This window comes from Diadema antillarum, unplaced genomic scaffold (genome assembly GCF_040938485.1).
Source record: "Diadema antillarum isolate AM-2024a unplaced genomic scaffold, OU_Dant_1.0 seq00000506_RagTag, whole genome shotgun sequence".
NCBI lineage: Eukaryota > Metazoa > Echinodermata > Echinoidea > Diadematoida > Diadematidae > Diadema > Diadema antillarum.
Window position 1 is genome coordinate 250207 of NW_027271461.1, and position 22623 is coordinate 272829.

The 22623-nt window shown below is 39.6% G+C and overlaps 1 protein-coding gene across 1 annotated transcript in view; it reads right to left on the minus strand.

Moving 5' to 3' along the window:
• Positions 1–1667: 1667 nt before the first annotated feature.
• The window catches only part of LOC139733926 (CWF19-like protein 2), a 46731-nt gene continuing 25775 nt past the window's right edge, over positions 1668–22623 (minus strand). Inside the window, exons 4-13 of the mRNA XM_071644740.1 lie at positions 14058–14189; positions 10979–11194; positions 8266–9252; positions 7693–7929; positions 5709–5849; positions 4916–5128; positions 4328–4444; positions 3724–3879; positions 3057–3239; positions 1668–1951 (exon numbers count right to left, since the gene is read on the minus strand). Coding sequence (XP_071500841.1) covers positions 1799–1951; positions 3057–3239; positions 3724–3879; positions 4328–4444; positions 4916–5128; positions 5709–5849; positions 7693–7929; positions 8266–9252; positions 10979–11194; positions 14058–14189 — 2535 coding nt within the window. The 3' untranslated portion in view covers positions 1668–1798. The remainder of the gene's footprint in view (positions 1952–3056; positions 3240–3723; positions 3880–4327; positions 4445–4915; positions 5129–5708; positions 5850–7692; positions 7930–8265; positions 9253–10978; positions 11195–14057; positions 14190–22623) is intronic.

Below are 22623 nucleotides of genomic sequence, written 5' to 3' on the forward strand. Positions count from 1 at the left end.
ACATTCATGGTGAGTGTATAACTAATTCTTTGGCTATTATCCATCAAAAGCTTGTCATTGGAAATGAGCTGAAAATCCCCCTCTCCTTCTCTTACAATACAATGTTTATGCTCAAATATGAAGAGAATTTTACAAAATGTTGTTTTTTATGAAAAGTACACATTTTCTCAACTTTTACATGACACATGTAATGGGTGATATGATTTTCCTGCTTTTTGAAAGAGGCAAGTCAAGTGCTCTATCATCATGCCAGAAATATTAACATATGTTGAATTTTCTCTGTTTTCTTTATATTGTCCTGCAATGACCTCACTAAATGTTGTAGTTTTCTCATCCAGCAATAGCAGCACCGAAACTTTTAATAATTGATAACTTTTGAATGGATTGTTTGATATGCCTTAAAGTTCCCTGATGTGTTCGACTAATATTGCTGCACTCACCCAATACACATTTACATTAGGGTATCATTCTCTGAGAAGTCTTGTAACAATGACTTACACATATAAGTAGCTTGTTTTTGATTTGTATTGTTTTGTTTGTTTGTTGTTGTTGTTGTTTTTTACATTGACAATACACAAGTATAAAGATCATTATTATTAAGAAAGAATAAAATGAATTATTTGTGAACTAATAAAACAAAGAAAAAATAAAGAAGTGGTTGAAAATATATTCTTGAGTTTTCTTCTGCAACTGTTGTAATGCATTCTTGAAAGGTGTAAAGAAATCTTCCGATCCAGAAAACTACCCTTTTCATCATCCTGAGCTCAGTTTTGCCCTTGAAAAATCCTCTGCTTCAATGGGGCATGATTTCAAACACCCAATGAATTCCAAATTACTGGTAACTTTATGCTTAGTTGCCTTTGCTTTCTCTCACACCTAGTCACACCCCTTTTCATATTACTCCTTTCAAAATTCCTACACTCCCTGTTAGCAAATCAGGACAGAGAACCAAACAGGAGGTACCTGTTCCTGCTTGTATGCTTTATTAAAATCCACAGCCGTCACTTTCATGCACAAAATCCTTTTGCCAATGATATACTGTGTGTGTGCTCCTTTGACATGTGTGTACACAAACATGTGCTTATGCTGCAAACCATGTTTTGTGATTCAGGCATGTTTGTGCAAGTTGGGATAATAAAGTACATAAACCATTTTCATGGGGGACACCCCATGCCTACACTGTCATATGATTAGATGTTCCCATAAAGGTCCTGTACTCCTCTCTCATACCTGTGTGTGACCATCCCTTATTTCCCCATGACAGACATTTTACCCGATTAGTATGTACACACATGTATACAATGTACCTGAGTGTATGCACTTTAATAACACACACTAGGTGTTCATCAGTACAGCTGCAGAATGGGGAAAGGGAATGGATAGTGTGAATTCAGATCTTAAATGTTTTGTTTCTTGCATGTTTGAAAGCAGCGGGTCAAGAAATGGAAGCTTGTAGTATCCAATCAGACTGCTTATGCTTTTCTATATCACAATGCAATAAAAAAAATATCCTGATTATAACGGGAATCTTTTTATAACAGAGTTGGATATAATCTAGCCATGCTGCTGTAGAATTACAATCAAAGGAAAACAGAATAGACTCGATCACCTTGTTGAAAGTAGTTCGTCGTAATACGCGAGATCAATATAAGAAGGGTTCCCTGTATTTCATGCTGCATGTAAGCTTACAACAGTCTGTGCAGCAACCTTGGCTGTTTTGTTAATCACAAAAGTCCCAAACCAGCTCTTAGAATCACTGGCTGGCATGTCTTTGTTTGTAATGTGCATAGATGGTAGGTCAGCTCTTTTCTCTGTCAATTTTCTGGGTCCAGTCAAAGGGTTTCCACCACTGGGTAAGTTGCAGCACTCGTTTAGTTTGGTCTTCAAAGTTTTCTTTGGGAGGATGGCGCCACAGACGAGGCTCCACATCCAGCAGGCCTCCAATCACCTCCTGTCCAGGGATCAAAGAAAACCAAAGTGGTGAATACACAGTGAGTGAAGTCTGACCGCTCTAGAGTAATACAACAAGCCACATGTCAGGCACCGGCACTTAACATTACCCATCCTGGACTAGTATAGGACACAAGTCAGCAAATACAATGCAATCCCATTATAACGAACAGGTTTATAATGAAATTCCGGTTACACCGCAGTAAAAATTTAGGCTATGACATTATCAGCTCTATGTTTTTTTTATTGCTTATTTGTTTGATTACATCGAAATTAAGATATAACGAAAGAAAGCTGCCGGTCCCGAGCACTTTCTTATAACGGGAGTACACTGTAGTATCAAGATCAAACCTTGTGCCATGTGACAAGGATATCAAAACCACTCAAGACAAGAACCAAGTAAACATCTATTGTCCTTCTCTGTTTCTTGATTGAATCTTGCTGCTTCCCTCTCTTTCTGCAGTGACCATCTTATCCATAATGAGTACTTTGCAAGCATATAACATGGTTTCATTTACATTTACTGGGATGGGGAAGCATTAAAACTGCATTCTGAACAACAGCATTTTACGATACATTAAGATGCAATCGTATAATTGTCACAATGAAGTATAAATGCATTGACGTAAGGGACAAATCAGTTATAAGCATACAACATGCCAGCTCATTTACACCACGCGATATAAAAGAGCTATGAAAACTGTACACAGGCAAAACATGAGTTTCTTTTTCCACCTTAATAATGTGATAGAGTTTAAACGAAGCTGAAGCAAACAGAAATATAAAAAACTGAACAATTTATTCACTTCAAACCTTGACCAAATGTGATGTAACTGTAAATCATTTGGGTTAGGGTTAGGATTAGGTTCAGGAGTAGGATTAGGGTTAGGGTTAGGGTCAGGGGAAGGGTCCGGGGTAATTGTCCAGGGGGTAATTGCCCTGGACCCTTAAGAACTTGTGCTACAATCTCAATTCCTGGAGAATCAAACCTTACATCCATTTATACCAATACAAGAAATCATTTACTTTCTAGCTTTGTTTAGTACTCACTGTGGAGGAAATTAAGGAACTAACTTTGCTCTCATCTCTGTAAAATGTGCACCTACCTTTCCAAAGTAGTGAGGGAAAGTCTGCTCATCTTCTATAACATGAGCAAAGCCTCCATCCAGGCCAAAGTCTACACTGAAGTAGGGGAATCCCCTCGGGATGGAGCTCCTAATGCCTTTCTTCCTGGTGTCCACAAGCTTCTTGTTCTGGGACCACTCTGACTCAGACTCCATGATGGCTTTCTGCATTGACAAAAGAACAGAATGTATGTTACTTAATATATTATCAGGATTATTTAAAAAGTTCCATACAAATATTACACACAATTGATTTTGACATATACATAATTAATATCTCATGTGAGGTAAACATCATGCAAAAAAAAAAATATATATACATTTATTGCAAGTAACTGACAACTTGGCCTTCATCAAACTCCAAAAACTTTTGACTATTTAGCGTCTTAGTAGTACCCATGACAACAAATCATGGGCATGCACATTTGTGTTGGATTTCAACCGACATTCTCTCGATTACTAGATAAGCATCTTATTCATTAAACTACTGAGCTTCTACCCATGATGTTTTTATCATGGCTACTACTAAAATGCTGAATTATCAGTGCTTACTTTTATCAGTAAAGGGCAATATGTCAATCAGATGCTATAAAAACAATTTGATGCAAGAATTAATGAGTGTGTAGAAATATGTTTGTAATGTCATCACCTTAAAGTAGATAGGACCCATCTCTCCCAGTTCCCTAGGCACTGCAATACACTCAATACACATATGTCTCTGTTTCTTTGGATTCATACAGGTCTCAAGGAATATGGCGTCCATGTCATGGTCTTCAAACATCTTGGTCAGACCTTTACGGAATATCTGCAGGAAGACATTGAAATCGTTGAAGACATTGAATTATACAGGCTCCCATGTGCTGAGAGTATCAGTAATGATAGATTCGGCGCATTATAAATGTACAGTATTATTAAATCAGAATGAAGATCAGAGTATAAAATTAAAAGCCAGATCATATATCAGTTATTAACATTAGTTAGTACTGTGAAATCTAACCAATAGAATGGAAGAACTTGCATTCTAAATTGGACACAAGATAAGACAGGAACCTGAATGATTCTTACATTCATGCAACAAAGTGATTTTGATCACAACCACATAGCAAAATAGGTGAAGAGATTACATCATTGCCTAACAATTAGTCCAAATGGAAAACAATGCACCTTCCCATAAGTAATGACTTGTAAGAGGTCTCAATAACATCTTTGTATTAAAGTCTTTCCTGTGTAATACATGCAATGAATTTCCTTACCTGAATCTCTGCCCACACATCCTCATCTACAGCGGTGCTGGCCACTGTGTGCTGCATAGGAACTATGAAGCATTGGCCCTCTGACATACAGCGAGACTGGGGAACACACAGGTATGCCTGTAAACAAACCAGATGATGGAATGACAACACTTCTCCTATACCATTGTCTGTCAATATTTGACTAGTTGCATGTTATTTTGGATGCTACAAACTAGTCTTGTCAAGCTCATGACAGTCCTTCAGAGTTGATGTGTTTATTTCTTACAAGCTAGTTTCAACTATGTAAAATGAACTTGAATGTTTTATAATTTTTTTCAACCTTAGGCCTACTGATCAATTGGTTGTTCTAGTAAAATCATTCTCCCTCTGCAACCTTTGCACAGTCTAAAACACACTCAGCTTTTCCACATATGTTTTTGGACTGATGCAAAGTTACAATCACGTGTATAATTCTTACTAATGCCCTGTATTATGTGCTTTATTTGTGTACAAACAGTTGCCCTTTAGAGTTAGCAGTAATTAGTTGATTCAACACAAGTATCCATGAAATGAAAACTAAAATGAAGTAACAGTATGTTGGGTGCCTACCTTTAATCCTAGTGCAACAATCAAGTGTTTCTTCATCTCAGGGCTCTCCAGACAGAAAGGACACTTAGACAGGGCTGACATGGTGCGCTGATGCTCAGCGATGGCCTTTGACCTCTCTCGCTCCTCAGTCCTTGACCTAGACTCTCCCTTGGCAGCGGACGACACAAACATCTCGTCTAACGTGTTAAACTCTGAGTCCAGCATCATCAGCTTCTGCTCCAGACAAAATGAACATCAAACAGTGAATTGTTTCTGATAATCACATCTAGTCATGTTGTTTTTACCCACAATGCAACATTATCTACAACAAACTGCGAACAGAGGGCAACCCTAAAAGAGGTGAAATTCATCATGAACATTGACAAGACCTCAATCTAGTTATATTCTTGCTTCTTTTTTAAACTGACGAGGATGGTATGACCCCAGCTATAGCCATGTATACACACAACCTAGAAAGAGCGACCACTACAAAGCCATTTGATAATCGTGAGATTTAGATACCATGACAAAGAAAAGTCATGCAGCGACAGCAGAGCTAACATAAAGCTGGTATATGAATAAACAGTGATGTCTGGGCACAGTACCACAGATAATGGGCCAAGTCTTAGTAGTTGATGCTAGTGCAAATAGTGGCATGCATGTTAGTGCCAGCACCACTGCTGTTCACATAATTTTCACACTTTCCCTGAAAGCCGAGGATTGCTACCATCTCATCCAAATTTTTGAGCTTTTCTTCACATAATTACACACAAATCAGCCGAGAGAAATCAAACATCACCCGTGACTTGCTCACCTTGCTGGCTACTTTGTTCAGGAGTCTGTTATGGTCATCAGCTGACCCCATTCTCTCCTTCCTAACCATAGTCTCAAGGTCCACGTCATCATCATCAGCAAAATAGCGCTCCCTTTCACCATCCTTGTCATGGGTTACGATCTGCAGGAAAACCATATCATGAGATGCTGCCTTTAAGTAAGCAGTAAAAATCATTGCAACTTCTTTCTTGAAAAACCTTTGGATGAGCTACAAAAGGTTTATCTTGTTTTAATTTGCGATATCTTTCAATTATCATTTGAACACAATTGTCATGTCTATGTTCCTATCCTTGGCTATTTATAGTCAAACAACACAGGCAATTGGCAATCACCTTAAATAAACAAGGCAAGTGCCAAATTGTGTCTCGCCCATTCGCGTACAAGGAATTAATATTTTTTATAACTCCCAGAAGTTAATTGACCTGCTTATGACCTTTGACTTTGTGGTGACCTTCAACACCCCAAGGGACATTTACCATCCAAGTTTGGTCACAAACAGACAAAGGGATCAAAAGTAATGAGCCATAATCGAAATGTGCCATTAAAAAATGACATTGGGCCCTAAAAATTTGTTGACCCCTTTCTTTGACCTTTGACCTTGTGATGACCTTTAACTCCCAAGGGACATCTACCGTCCAAGTTTGGTCACAAACGGACATAGGGATCAAAAGTTATGAGCCACAATCAAAATGTGCCCTAAAAACATAACATTGGGCCCTAAAAGTTTGTTGACCCTTGTCTGTGACCTTTGACCTTGTGACGACCTTCACCTCCCCAAGGGACATCTTCCATCCAAGTTTGGTCACAAACAAACAAAGGGATCAAAAGTTATGAGCCATAAATGAAATGCGCCCTAAAAACTTAACATTGGGCCCTAAAAGTTCGTTGACCCTTGTCTGTGACCTTTGACCTTGTGGTAACCTTCAACTTCCCAAGAGACATCTACCATCACCCAAGTTTGATTGCCATTGTAGCAACATGTGCTGAGTTATGTGTGATAAGAGAGTCTTGCAAGTAAACTTTAATGTATGCCCTCAAATGACCTTTGACCTTATCATGTGAACTCTTACGGCACCATAACAGGAAGGTACCCCTAGTGCATCCATCACCCAAGTTTGATTGCCATTGTAGCAACATGTGTCGAGTTACGTGTGATAAGAGAGTCTTGCAAGTAAACTTTAACGTATGACCTCAAATGACCTTTGACCTTATCCTGTGACCTCCAACGGCACCATAACATGAAGGTATCCCCAGTGCATCTTTGACCCAAGTTAGCTGGTAATCCAAGCAACTTATGTGAAGTTATTTGTCAAAAGAGAGTCTTGCAGGTAAACTTTAACATAGAAAAGAGAGTCTTGCACATACTCTTTAATATATGACCTCAAATGACCTTTGACGTCATCACATGACCTCCGACAACACCATAACATGAAGATACCCCTTGTGCTTCTATCACCCAAGTGTGGCTGCCATTGCTGTAACAGTTGCCAAGTTATGCATCATAAGAGAGTCTTGCAGGTAAACTTTAACATTTGTGACGGACGACGGACGAACGCCATTTGGATCCCTTAGTCTCACCTTCACCTCCAGTGGGTGAGACAAAAAGGGAGAACTTTTTTACTGCAACACATACAGGCAAAGGCATGAGGTATAACAATGCGCCCACAACTAGATATAAATTAATGGAAGCATTGAAACAGTTGGTTTTGATTGAAAATATGTACAAAGGCATTTTGAACAGTCTCTCCATGGCAGCTTTTCCTTCATGCAGGCAAGCCTACTTGATTTGAAAGACAGTCATGTGAATATAAAAAAAAAAGTACATGCACATCAAATTCCACAAAAGTTGTGAGCAATCGAATGTCTATTCCACCCCCACCCCCAACTGAGGAGGAGCTATGTAGGTGCTTTCATTTTGTTTTTATTTGATCTTGATGCATGAGGTGTCATCCTGTTTAACTCACTTTCTTCTTCCTCCTCTTATTGCCACTGTCAGGAATAGCTGTTTGTTCAGCCAACGGCCAGCTCTGTCCACTGCGGTCAGTCCTGGTCAGAATGACCTCCTCCTCCTCAGCCTTCCTGCTATCTCGAGACCGTTTCTGGGCTGACTCTGCATCCTTGGCCTCCAGTAGTTTGGTCTTGTGTGAGATCCTGGCCTGACGTGCAGACTCCATCTGGGACTTCAGCTTCCGGACCAGAGCCTTGGGGAAGCAACCATAACAAGCATTGATACACACATAATACTGAATGATAAAACACACAGAGAAAAGTATTGGCACACAGAGAGAGAAGTATTGATATGTTTGCATTGGCTCAGAAGATCTACAAATGGAATCCTGGTAATAATTGGTATGATGAAACAGGCTAAACTCACTTAGGATTCAATCAAAGCAAGAGATGTTAAATTAGAAACAAAGCTTGCAAAACCTAGTATTGCCCAAACTGACAGATGCATCTTAACGAATACACAGACTGTTCTGTATCAATGGCATGGTCATGAATGCAAGGTGTTTTTTTTTTTTAAATGGAAGTCTTACCTCATTGCCCATGATTTCAGCTTTGACAATCTTAGCTCCAAGCTGATTCATTTCAGTGTCGGAGAGGAGTTTGACGGGGCTGGGGCTACGCTGTGTCTCCATCTCCGCTCCCTTACCAGCCCTCTTAGAGTCTTGTGACATGGATGATGAAGCTCGGACTGTATCAGAGTTACTCCTAGAGTCATCACGTTCAGCATCTCTCCCTCTTGATCTCTGAAGTGACTCTTCCTGGGAAGCTGACATTTCCTCATCACTGTCTGTATCTGCTTCTGGTCTGTCAGGGGCGGACTTCTTCCACCTGCCCATAGAGGATGATGTTGAAGCTGTGTGAGCTGTGGAAGACCTTCCTCTAGACGATGTCCTGTCTTCATCATCTCCTGGTTTCTTAAAGCCAGTCTTCCTCCAGCCACCAGAGGAACCAGAGGATGATGACGACTGGCCCCCTCTGGATTGGTAGGAAAAGGACCTTGATGAGGATGAGTCATCATCTCCTGGTTTCTTGAAGCCACTTTTCCTCCAGCTAGGGAACTCATCCCTCCTTTGCTCATCTCTTGTGGATGTCTCAGGCCTGCTTCGTCTTGACTCATGTCTGTCTCCATCCTCAGGTCTCTTAAATCTTGATGACATGTCCCTGTCTCTGTCTTCTGGCTTCATAAAACCCCTCTGAGATATTTTCCTGGAGTCATAACTTCGCTTCTCTCCTGAGTCATATCTGTGGTCTTTGTCATTCCAACGTCTATCTTTCCTACTATCTCTGCTATGTTCAGACTGTCTTCTATCACTGTCTCTGTCATATGTCCTACTTTTCCTTTCCTCCCTCTCATTGTACCCATGTTCCCTGCCATCATCCTCTTTTCTTCCTTTCTTCCATCCAGGAGGCGGAGGTCCTGTTGGCCCCCTTGGTCCCCTGATTCTTGACTGGGATCCTACTCCACCCCTAGTCACAGCTTCTGCTTCTGCTAAGAGCCGTTCGTACTCCTCTCGAGACTGTAATCAAATCACAGATAGAGTAATCCATTAACATGGTGAGTATCACCCTTTGTATTCTGGCTGACTGTAAAGCACAAACTGCAGGGAAAGCTGTCATGCAAGAAGATTGTTCTAATAAATGCTGGTTGAGCTAAAATATGGACAAAACAGGGTATAGCCTATACTATTTCCTAAATCTACATTCAGGGAAGTCTGCAAAGATGAGAAAATATGAACAATTTTAGATGATTCTTAGGAGAAAAGTGACTTTTTATTCATGTAGCAGTTACTCTGCAGCTTGTTCAAAATGAATATACGGAGAAAAAATGTGAATTAATCCCATTACTTCTAAAATATTTTTCTTGATGAAACTGAATGAAAAATGGGCCTGAGTTTTCAATTCTAGCAGATTCATTGCCTAAAATAAAGAAAGAAAAAAACTAGAAATGTCGCTATGGCGACTGGTATGCCTCCGCCATAATGAATAGCTCTCCGAATAGGTCTATAGCACAATGTCTTGACAATGTGTGATGACAGTTTCACGTAACTGGCAAAATATTAAAATGACAGGTTTGTCACACATGCAGTGAGTGTTCACTTTCCTTGAACTAGGTTTATTTGGATGAATGGCTACACTGTCTAAGAGTGCAGGTATTTGGGGATTTGAGGATTTGTACCCAACTTTTGACCCTTTTATAAGTTTAAAGAAGAAGTGAAATTTAGCACTTTCACTTGACCTCTGACCTTTTGACCTTTGGGCAAGAAACTTCCAAGAGAATCTGTATTGAGTAATACATGCATACACTAAGTTTCAACAAAATATCCTGCAGGCATTGCATAGATAAGAGAGAAATAATGACATTTTGATGAGTTGACCTTGACCTTTAACCCATGACCTTTGACCCACAACCCCTAAATTCCCTACATGATCACTGCCAGTCAATACATGCATATGATACTAAGTTCCATGAAGATACCTTGAAATATTTGTGAGATATGGTGAAAAAAGTGAAATTTTAACATTTTCACTTGACCTTTGACCTTATGACCCAAAGCTCTCTCTAGGGAATCTTTATTTGGTAGTTCATGTATACACCAAGTTTCAAGAAAATACCTCCAGGCATTGCATAGATATAGGGGAAATAGTGAAATTTTGAGCATTTGACCTTGACCTTTTGACCTTAAGCATGTGCGCCCAAAAGTTGATAGGCACAGCTTCGCCCACTCATACATATACATGCCAAGTTTCATTACGATACCTCTAACAGTTTTTTAGATACGCTGTCCACAAAATTGATTACGGACGGACGGACGGACGGACAACCCAAAAACATAATGCCTCCGGCGACACTTCGTGGCGGAGGCATAAAAACTGCTAGGATTGAAAGCTCAGACCCCTTTTGACTCCGTTTTACTCCACTGGCTCACTCCTATTGGATAAGCAGTTTCAGCAGCTTTTTCCCCCCTACACTTCTTTATTGACTAATTAGTAATAGCAGTAATGAGTCAAGATTGCAAGAAAAAAATTCCTAAGACTCTTGTTAACGTATATAAATATCCCCAGTGCTGGTATATGATATTGTATTTAAAATAAACAAATTGTTACAAAGGCAATAGCACATTTGACATCTGAAGATATTAAAACAAAAACTGGCCTACAAGATAAATTTACCTCCTCATAACTGAAATGATGTGGTCTAGTCTACCACGCACAGGAAAAAACAGATCAGATTCCTTGACTCACCCCCCATCTCTCTATTATGACATCGTCCAGTGACCTCCCACTGTTTCTGGCTTGCTCGACTGCCCGCTGGTAGGACTTCTTGAGCCAGGTGACCCCACCGTCCACTCCTGGTCCAACCTTCCTGACCACAGGGTCTGGTCTTCCCTGTAAACTCCCTCTCTCCTCTGGCAGACCTGTGCCACCATCCTTCCAGAATGGGTTGAGCTCTCTCGCCGACTGTCCAGGCTGGAATGTCAGATATAGTTCAATCATTCAATAAAAGCACACGTTACAAAATATAAAACTATGTAGAAGGACAAAACAGTATGGCGACAGTCATCATACAACCTGTTAACCCGTTCCATACGGGAACCTGGTGGTCTAAGTCTATGGGGATTTCAGAATTCAGCATGAAATGGGTTAACTTACCTACATGAAACCCCTTCTAGGTTTCTTTCATTTAGGACATGACAGAAGCTACCTTGTATATACTATATGGTTACCTCTATCCCTGACAAGGCTAGCATTCAATCAAATGTCAGCTTCTCCTTGAGGTAAAGAAAATTACACACATGTATAGTTATGTTGTGTATGTTCCTATGAGGTAGGTGAATAGTGTATTAGATGTCCTTTCAGTGCTGAATTGAAGAAATAAATACTGTGAAGGGAATGAAACCTACTCAGTACTACTACTTTAAAAGCACCATGACAAATATGACATTTCAGAGAAAAAAAATAATGACATGCATTCATCCGAGATTTGTAAAAAAAAAGAATAAACGGATGAAAGTAGATACTTTGCAAGATGCATAAGAATGCTATTCATTGCTTAATAATCATTCTAAAAAATCACAAATTGCTATGCTTTGACATTGAAAGTAACTTTTCATTTTAGACAATATGAAAACTGAATGAGTGCATCTCGTCACAAGAAAAACATGGCTTGTATCTGGTGACATACAATGAAATGAAGACATGGTATAAGATGCAAGGTTTAGGTCACATGGGAACATAGGATGTCACATGTTTCAAATCACTCATATGATTGAGGAGATAATGATTTCTTTTTTCTTTAATCATGTGAAATTTTCAAACTATTGCTACTTGGAGGACATCTTCGTGTGTTGTTAATTTAACGGTTGCAAGGGTCTAACTGAACTTAATTATTCACGCGTTGTTATTTTTGCGTGTTGTTATTTTCGCGGTTCAAAGGCATTTCACGAAATTCGCGAAAATAAAAGCACCGCAAAAATTTCAGCTTAAGAGCGCAGGTATTTGGGGATTTGAGGATTTCTACTTCACTTTTGACCCTTTTTTTATAAGTCCACGCACTGAATAAACTTTCAAGGTATGGAGAAAAAGTGTAATTTCACTATCAAATAGAAAAACTTTTGCATTTCAACTTGGCCTTTGACCCTAGAACTTTGACCCTATGACCCTAAAATTTCCATGAGAATCACTGTCAGGTAAAACATGCGTACATATATGTACTCAGTTTCATGATGATACCCTGAGTCACTTTCGAGATATGGACCAAGAAATGAAATTTAGCACTTTCACTTGACCTTTGGTCAAGAAACTTCCAAGAGAATCTCTATTGGGTTAAACATGTACATCAGGTTTCAAGGAAAATCCGGCAAGTATTGCGAGGGAAAAGTGAAATTATGAGGAGTTGACCTTGACCCATGACCCTACATTCCGTAGATAATCACTGCTAGTCAGTACATGCATATATACTAAGTTCCATGAAGATAGCTTGAACCATTTCCAAGATATGGAGAAAAAAGTGAAATTTTCACTTGACCTCTGACCTTTGACCTCATGACTGGAAACTCTCTCTGGAGAATCTTTAATTGGTATTACATGTATACACCAAGTTTCCAGAAATAAAAAAACCTCCAGGCATTGCATAGATATGGGGGAAATAGTGAAATTTTGAGCATTTGACCTTGAGCGTGTGCCCCCAAAAGTTGATAGGCACAACTTCGTCCACTAATGCATATACATACCAAGTCTCATTAGGATACCTTAGTTACGCTGTCCACAAAATTCATTATGGACGAACGGATGGAAGGACGGAAGCACAGACAACCCGAAAAGATAATGCCTCCGGGACACCTCGTGGCGGAGGCATAAAATGAAATATTGTCAAACATTTGTACAAGAAAGAGGAATTTGCTGTTTTCAAACATAGCCAAACCTGATTGCCGGTGAAGGCTCTGGGTCTTGCAATTTTCATGAAATGACGATGTCATCATCCTACAAACACAAATATATGGCTGCAAACAAGCTGGGACTCTTCTACTCCCCCCCCCCCCCCCCCCCCCCAATCAGACAGCAGAAAATCTCTCATGTGATAATGAACATAATCTCTATTACAAGAATTGCATTTGTAATTGAGATATTTTGTGTGTCTGATAGCAAATTACTGTTATCACGACTGTAGAATATTTTTTCTAAACAGCATTTATACATGTCATATAAAAAAGGAAAAATCATCAAGGACTTTCAAGAAAAAAAAAGAAGAGTAAAAGAGGGCAGAATAAAACAAACATGCATTCAGGGTAATTAGCAAATCAAGGTCCAGGAGGTATTTTTTTTCAAAACTGTATTTGCTTGATTCGTGGCGCATACTTCCTGCCTGAAAGGCTTGAGCTCCCAAACATGATTGAGGAGGCAGACCTTATTAGCTTGAACCTATTTTACTTCTGCCCACTGACCACGTGAAATGTAATCTGCTTGCACTGCACTAGCTTAGGCGAGCTTTGGGAGTTTGATTGACAGGTAAGGAAGGAAACATGCACCTCCAAAACTAAAATCAAGTTACAATCAAGATTCATAAACATGATTTAAGGAGAGATTTTTATATCAAAGGAAAGGATCGCTTAATCCTTTAAATTTATGCATTTGTAAGGTTGGTAACTTGAAAAAACAAAATTCAAATATGATTCACAAATGTGAATAAAAGAGAGATAGTCTGATGAAACTCTATTTTTCACATTCAAGAATTTAAAAGGTCTGTAACTCAAAGCATGATTACAATTCATTAATATGATTATGAGAGATTTTTCTACCGTCTGACAGGAAGGGTTAAACTCACATTGTCAAAGGATGAGAGACTTTTATCCTTCTCCTTCTCCTCCTCCCTCTTGGCATCCCTCTGTCTACGGATATCAGACAAGGAAGTGGCTGCTGTAAGAAAGGGACTCTCCAACCAATCACCTTCTTCTCCCTGTGGAAAAAAAAAAATGGAAAGAAAAAGAGCTTGTCAAGTGTCTGAGGTGATGAACAGAAAATAAAAATCATCATAAAAAACAGAACAACAACAACCACACTCGTATGAAAGATCATATCAACCTTCACTCATTACCAAAGCATGCTAGATGTCACTTAAGCACCGGTAATAAAAATGGTTATTCTACAGTAGTTTGTTGGCTTTGACATGGTGTGTGATTTCTTCCTTGTTATATAGGCCTATGAACAATTTTGTTTTGGGGTCCAAAATTTATCTCACAATAACAGAAACTTAAAATTTCATTAGGTAAACATATATGAGTGGTAATAGTTTGAACCGATGATTTTACCTCATGATACTTCTCAGTTCCTTGCACACATGAAGGACAAGAAATATCGATTTTCATAAATTTGTATGACAATATGGACTTCAGATATCTAAAAGTGGGATGTGTTTGAACATTCTTAAATGACCTAGATATCAACTGGGCAAAGTTCTCGAAAAGAACATAAGTTTCTTTTGCAGGCAAATTTTGTGGGTAGGTAATGTCACAATGGCCTGATCTTAGAAGTCACTTTGAGACTCTAGGAGGATGTTGTACTGCAAGATTAAAGTTGACTTTATTATCATGTTTAATGAATATTGCAACTTTCCTCCTCATACAATGGAGATTAATTGTTGCACTGCCGTACGCTGTAAGTCTTAACGCAGCGTACTGTTCACCAGGTTCCTTAAAATGCCCAATCTATTAGACTTGGACAGTCATGCTTTGAAGCTTTGCAGAGCTCCATGGATTATCCTGCTACAGTCTGAAAACAAGAGGAACTCTGCTCACTGGGGCAGACAGCCTACTGTTCACTCCATCTTGATCTGAATTAAGACTTTCAACACGCCACCCTAAAATCCTATCGACACTCTAAGCATGTTCCTAACAAGACTGAAAGACATATGCAAAACCCTTCTAATGCTACACATCCATTCCATGTATGCTCACTGTGAGAGAGAAAGAGAGAGAGAGAGAGAAAATAGTCTTCCTTGGAGTGATATTTCATAGCTAAATTTACAAGCTTCCTGTTTAGACTTGCATGCATATTGCACATGCCATATCTTACACAGTAGTTTTATTCTCTAGATTTCAGATTTGTAGATGCAACTGGAATTTAATTGTGAATATATAGACAAGACACAAAATACTGCACTACATGTCTTTATTTTAAAGTTATCAAATTTGCTCCCTATATACCTGTATCAGTATCAGGTTTTTTGCACTTTAACTGGCTACAAAACATATTCACAGGGTCTCAAAATCATGCTGTACATTTAATTAGTGGTATGTCTTCATCCAATTCACAAAAAAAGACAAAATTTGATTTTGCCTTTCCATACATGAAAATAAATGTACAGTAGCAGGCCTATTATTTTACTGTGCACACAACATGCATAGTGATATCATGCATTATGGTTCAATTTAGATGATGAATGCCATACGTTATCACTGGCACACTGTGGTTACACGAGTTAATTAGGTCCTACAGTATACACACGGACTATCCATTTGAATGTATGACATACACAGTATACAAATGACGCACAGGTCTGAGTGTGTCAGTCGGAATTGTGTGTGTAAGGTAACTATGGAATGCTTAATGAAACAAGCAGATTCTCATAAAGTCTGACAAGGAGTACTTCTACCTCTAGGTCTCCAAAACAATCAATATTCTGGCGCTTTTTCAGATCCATTGCGTACATACATCCAACCACCCATCTACATAATATATCCATCTACAATTTATTTAGGCTAAATTCAATAGTTACTGCATGCACACTATATTCCGACTGACGCACAAAAGACATGTGCGTCATCTGTTTTATAGAATGGGTAATTTTCTTGCCAAAAACCCATTTTTCTATCATGTTACCCGATTACAAATTTACTGAATGCATTTCCTTTTGGCTTGCCGTAGACGAGAGCCCGCAAACCATGCATTAGTTTTTACTGGACGCATAGCTAACCGTGCATCAGTAAATACTGATGCATGGTTGTTTTAGCCAATAGGCGTCTCGTACTGAGTGCGCGAACGCTAGCTTAATGCGCGAACCTTTGTTACAAGTGCGCGTACTCTTGCTACAAGTGCACGATAAACATGTTTACCACTGTGACTCAGCGTGCGACCAGCATAAATAAACACATAGCTCTCGACTAATGAGATCGCAGGATTTTCGCTACCCATTCTATAAAATGCTACTAACACGCACACATGCACTCCATAACAAATATTATAGAATGGGTAGTGAGAATCCTGCGATCTCATTGGTCGAGAGCTATGTGTTGATTTTTACTGGCTGCACGCAGAGTCACAGTGGTAAACATGTTATCGCACACTTGTAGCAAGAGTACGCGTACTTGTAACAAAGGTTCGCGCACTAAGCAAGCGTTTGCGCACTCAGTACGAGACACCTATTGCTAAAACAACCATGCATCAGTATTTACTGATGCATGGCTGGCCGTGCGTCCAGTAAAAACTGATGCATGGTTTTCGAGCTCTTGTCTATGCCAAGCCAAAAGGAAATGCATCCAGTAATTTTGTCATCGGGTAACACGATAGAAAAATGGGTTTTTGGCAAGAAAATTGCCCATTCTATAAATCAGATGACGCACTACGTCTTTTCGTGCGTCAGTCGGAATATTAGTGTGCATGCGGTAACTATGGAATTTAGCCTAAACCCACTCGGCTTCGCCTCGTGGGTTAAGCATTCCATAGTTACCTTATGCACACAATTGATTCCGACTGACGCACTCAGACCTGTGCGTCATTTGTATACTATCTGTACTAGGACACATACACACACATACTATTATGCTCATGGCATTTAGGCTCTATCAGCTGACAAAGCACACAATTAAACTTGTTTGAAATGTGCATAGATAACTGTGAATATATTTCTGTGAATTTTAGAATTTGATTTAATGTCTCCACATCTCTGCAACCTTGCGGAGACCAACGGTGGCCTACCAGGACCAATAGTGGCCTATGATCAGTGACAATGTGGGGACACACAGAGACATCTCCAAAACTAAGACGATGTCTAAGAGAAGTCACCATGATCACCATACAAGGACGTCATGGCAACGCTCCCTTGATGTATCCACAACGTCCCACAAAAAAGTTCTTGTCTTGTTTGGAGTCACCTAATGGGGAGAGAACAGCCATTGTTGACCAAGCGCCCGAATTCACAAATGTGGTACAAATGAAACCATGGTTTAAACCATTGACAAAAACCATGGTGTGTCCCATGGAATATTTCGTTACAAAATCAGTCATTTCGTCGATGAAATGATGATTTTGTCATGAAATGACATTTTGTAACTAAATGAACATTTCGTCCACAAAGTGATAATTTCGTTAACGAAACGGTCATTTTGTCGACGAAATGACCAATTTTGTAACGAAATATTCCGTGCAACACTTGGCGCTCCATGGTTTTTGTCCATGGTTTAAACCATGGTTTCATTTGTACCACCTTCGCGAATTCGGGCCATAGAGTCATCACATGAGTCTCCTCCAGTTAGGCCTTTACTGTAATAAGTGGGTATTTTCGCGCGACTTATTTTTCGCGCTTGGCTGGATAAGAAGAGTTTCGCGTGTTTTGAATTCCGCGGTAGCAAGACATCAACTACAGGAACATATGGCAAGCAAAAATATTCGCGTGCTTTTATTTTCGCGCTAGTTTCTGATTACGCAAAATGCTCGAAAAATTTCAACACCGTAAATATTTCCACTTTTACAGTATGTGAAAGATAGAGGCTTTCACACACAGCTGAGTCATATGGATAACAATGTATTGATATGAGATCATTCAGACCAGGTTATCGTATTCATACCACGTATGGATTGTATCGTACCATCCAGACACAATGTCCCGATATATACGTTTATCTTACGGCAGCATAAGACCTTGCCACTGTCGTGTTTTATGGGAAGCTCATGAATATACGAGTCTCTCGTTGTGCAGTATGAACATTGCATATAATGTTTATACTTGGCAGTGCATACCCATGTGGGTTGTGTGACATAGTAGATTGGACTCCCGACTCCAAATCGGAGGACACAAGTTCGATTCCTAGCTGCCCAGTGCTTACGTCCTTGGACAATATGTTTTCATCCACCATGTCCCTTTCGACCCAGGTGTATAAATGGGTACCTGGCAACGGTAGGGTAATAATTATAGCAGGGCCCTCTGGTAGAGCAGTGGCAGCACTGAAGATGCAACCCTGGGTGAATGAGACCTCATTATCTAAAATCATCATTATTCATCTGGTACCAAGGTACTGCAAACGCCGAATATTTTGTGAGGTTTTTATTTTCGCAAATTTCACGAGTCAGGTGCTATTCGTAGAATCAAAGACACGCAAAAATATCGACTCTGATCCTGATGTGGATGTGACGTACGCGTACCAGGTATACACTTCTCCATTCAGTACAGGACTCCACGATCACGAATTTAGCCACTCGCGAAATCGTCAGGAAATCCCGATTTGTGAAAATTTAGACTCGCGAAATATGCGGCGTATACAGTAGTTCATGCTAACCCTAGGCAGCACTGCAAATAAGCCCTGACTGTGCCATGATGTACTGATATCCAACAGCATTTCATATGACATTCAACATCAAATGGACGTCGTACATTGCCATTATGTTCAAACCAATGTTTTAGTAAGTACTGTACATGTGTACTGTAAAGCAAGATATTTTCACGGCATGAAATTTTCGTAAACTGGAACTGACGGCCTTTTTCACAGCATGAAATTTTCGTGAATTACCACTCGCATTCAAAGCATTTAACGTAAAGACGAGAACTTTTGAGTGCACTGTAATTTCGTGTATCTTGGCTCTTGCAAAATTCGGGAAAATTAAAATGCATGCAAACATTTCTCGTTTCACAGCAGACTGTAAAAGCTGCTATATTTGCATATGGATATTTTTGCAAATTAAGAGGTCACAGAAATTTTCCCGAAATGTTTTCACGATTTTGACACTGAAGCCATTGTGAGTGCACTATTGCCTGTCCTTTCGCGATATTTTTCATGCGCTGATAAATTCGAGCCCCCGACAGTGGTTCATGAAATTCGTGAAAATAAAACCCTCGTGAAAATAACAGCTTTTCCAGTATCCATACGACTTAATTGTCAGCATTAAGACCCATAAAAATGTCCTATATCCATACGACGTGCATCCACATCCATATGTCGTACATCCATACAAGAAGTCTCTAGTCTGATGCGTAAGACTCTTGATATCATGCACGGTATTATATGTTTAGAAAGCATTATGTACAGACTGACATACAGCATGACCTAGATATCTACTTGGAAAGTGATGAAAGCTTAATCAATTGTATGAGGAATTATTGCATTGTTATCACCTTCAAACCCAATGGTCACAAAAGTTACGTTCAGACGGCAGGCCCTAACCTCGAGGTTAGGAAACCTCGAGGTTTAGCTCTTGCCCCCTAACTACGACGTGTGTCCACACGACGAATCTTAACCTCGAGGTTACGAAACCTCGAGGTTAAGCTTCTGCCCCCCATAACTACGAGTGGGTCCCACTCGATGTTAAAACCACAAAACCGGAAGTTTCAGGCCACACTGCTAACAAGGCGTCTATTTATTCTTTAGTCCAACCCTGTCGGACTCGCTTACAGGTACTCTTTTTCTCTGTCATGGTATGCAGAGATAGCACTGCACTGATGACTTTATGCCTTTATGAAGATATTCGTCGAAAACATTTTTTTAGCGTCGGAGAAGAATATAGAATACAGTAGCGAGTTCGACGTGTTCAGTTTCAGAGATCAAGCGCATGGGAAGAACAGATGATGTTGTTGTGTCGTGCGTCATAGGTTTTTCACGTGTAGTGTATTTGTGGTGTACGTTTGGGAGGTTGACCCGGAAGCAGAGGGAAATTGTGGGGGCTGGAGTTTACGGCGAGGTCACTCTTAACTTCGAGTTCGTTGTTTTTGTGTCCACACGGTGCTTAACTACGAGTGGGGACCCCCCGCGGCTCGTGGTTAGAGCGCTAACCATAAGATTTCTCGTGGCTCGAAACATCGAGCAAACCTCGAGGTTTGCTAACTACGAGTGCGTCTTCACGGTCCCTAACTACAAGCTCTAACCTCGAAGTTTCCTAACTTCGAGGTTAAGGGCTCCCGTCTGAACGTAACTAATGAGGAATATTTGATGTCTAAATTTTGTGGAACTCATGCTTGAATAATTGGAGAAACAGGCAGATTCTCATGAAGTCTGACAAGGAGCACCTCTACCTCTAGGTCTTCAAAACAGTCAATATTCTGGCGCTGTCTTGGATCCACTGTGTATACATCCAACCACCCATCTAGCCATCTACAATTTATTGTTCCCTCCAGCCTTTTATAACAAATGTGAAATAACATATTCTAAGATATGAATTTCATCTAGGCAAGGTAAGATGTGTAAAATTTAGATATGAATACATTCTAATTCAACGTGATGCAAACTAAAGAAAATGCAAATTAACTAAAGCCTTTGTTCTGGATATTACAATTTTAAAAAAGTCTTCTGTTGCTCAGAAAAAGTGAAACACTTTGCTTGCACAATGCAGCATGGTCACTTGTATGGCATGTAATTCTGGCCTACACGCATACACTTTAATGCCTCCTTTATGTGCACGAGTGCAATAAAAACGGCTGCAGTCGGGCACAAAGAATACAATGGCGCACAAAAGCCTGTGGGTTTCAAAGGACGCTGAATACTGAAAAGAGAATTTTGAAGCCTGAGTGTTCTATACAGTGCGATCTATTCGTTGCTGCAGTGGGGGGGGGGGGGGGGGGGAACAAGAAGAAAAATCTGCATGTGAATAGCTGTGGACTCTGTGGGTTCCTGGTTTCTTTTTATTAATCCTTCCAAAGGTGCATCTATTGTTAAGCTCCTGAGCCCTGAGCTGCGTTCAGGCTGCGACGGATGTGTAGTCTGCATTTTCAGACCAAACATCTGAACTGCTGGGGGGGGGGGGGGGGGGAGGGGATCGTTTTTAGTTACCATTACACCTTGACAAGTATTCCAGACAATCTATTTAATTTCATCATGAAGTAAATAAATTGATAGTGACATGTGAAGATTTGTGGAATTCATTACTGTCCTAGAGCAGATAAACCAATACAGTGTATTTTGAAAAATCCAAAATATGAACAGGGATGATGAAAAAGGAGGTTCAGAAAATCCAGTGATGCCGCAATGTAAGTTCATTAGAATGTCACTTGCTCAACATTAAGTTCAAAAGTCTATAGTGGATGCATGCCTTCTTCTTTTGTTTTGCTTCTTTCAGCACCTAATCATGCATTCTCATGTTAAGCTGCTATGTCACCATCCTCATTCATTAGGCGTTTTCACATCAGCCCGATGTTTCGAAATAGCGCGCTATTTTCTGACTTGGGAAATTAAAAAATATCTCGAGCTTGGATTTTTATCGGGCTGATGTGAAAACGCCTATTGTGAGTTGTCATGAATTTGAATACATTCTTACTCTTCATCCCAATCACTATAAATTCTGAAACTCTGTCCCCAGTAAAACCACTTTATGTTCAAATAAAAAAGTCTAACATTCACCTGGAGGTCTCCTTCAACCTACATCCCTACATCATTGGACATATTTGTGGGATCATTGGACATATTTGTGGGATAAGTTGAGATGGTCTCTTAAAATTGGATACTCTAGGGGAAAAAAAAATTCTTGTTGGACATTTCTCTGAACACATGTAACTTCACAAAGTCATACAGTCCAATGGAATGCATAATACATGCTGTAAAAAATAATTTGCCCTAGTTCATTAACAGTATCATCAGTGTAATCATGCATTTAATTCCATCCATGAAATTATGACAATGTTAATCTGACAGGTGATTTAAAAGATTTCAAAGTTTTGGTGCTGTCATCACTGGATAAGAAGACTAACACACTTTATAATGTCTTTATGGAGGAAAATACGAAGAAAATATACAGAAAATTATTCTAACCATTCATGCATGATGATTATATGGCGATGAGGAAAATGATGCGTGTTTGTAATCTCACCTATGACATATGATGACCAATAACATTCTCTTTTTCTAGCTTATTATGTACTCACATCATATATACCATGTTTATCAATGATTTTGATAAATCTACAATTCCCATCTCAAACCACAAAAGATTTCCCATAGAATAGAAGACTCTGTGCTCCAGCCTATAGTAATCATTGGGAAATTTCCCCAATGATAGGAAAATTGCATATTATTCAATTTGATCATAAACAAAGGAAGATAGATGCTGCGCTGTCAATGCTAGTTGGCAATATATAGCCCCCCCCCCCAAAAAAAAAAAAGAAAGAAAAAAGCAGAAATCCATGTGGGGCGATG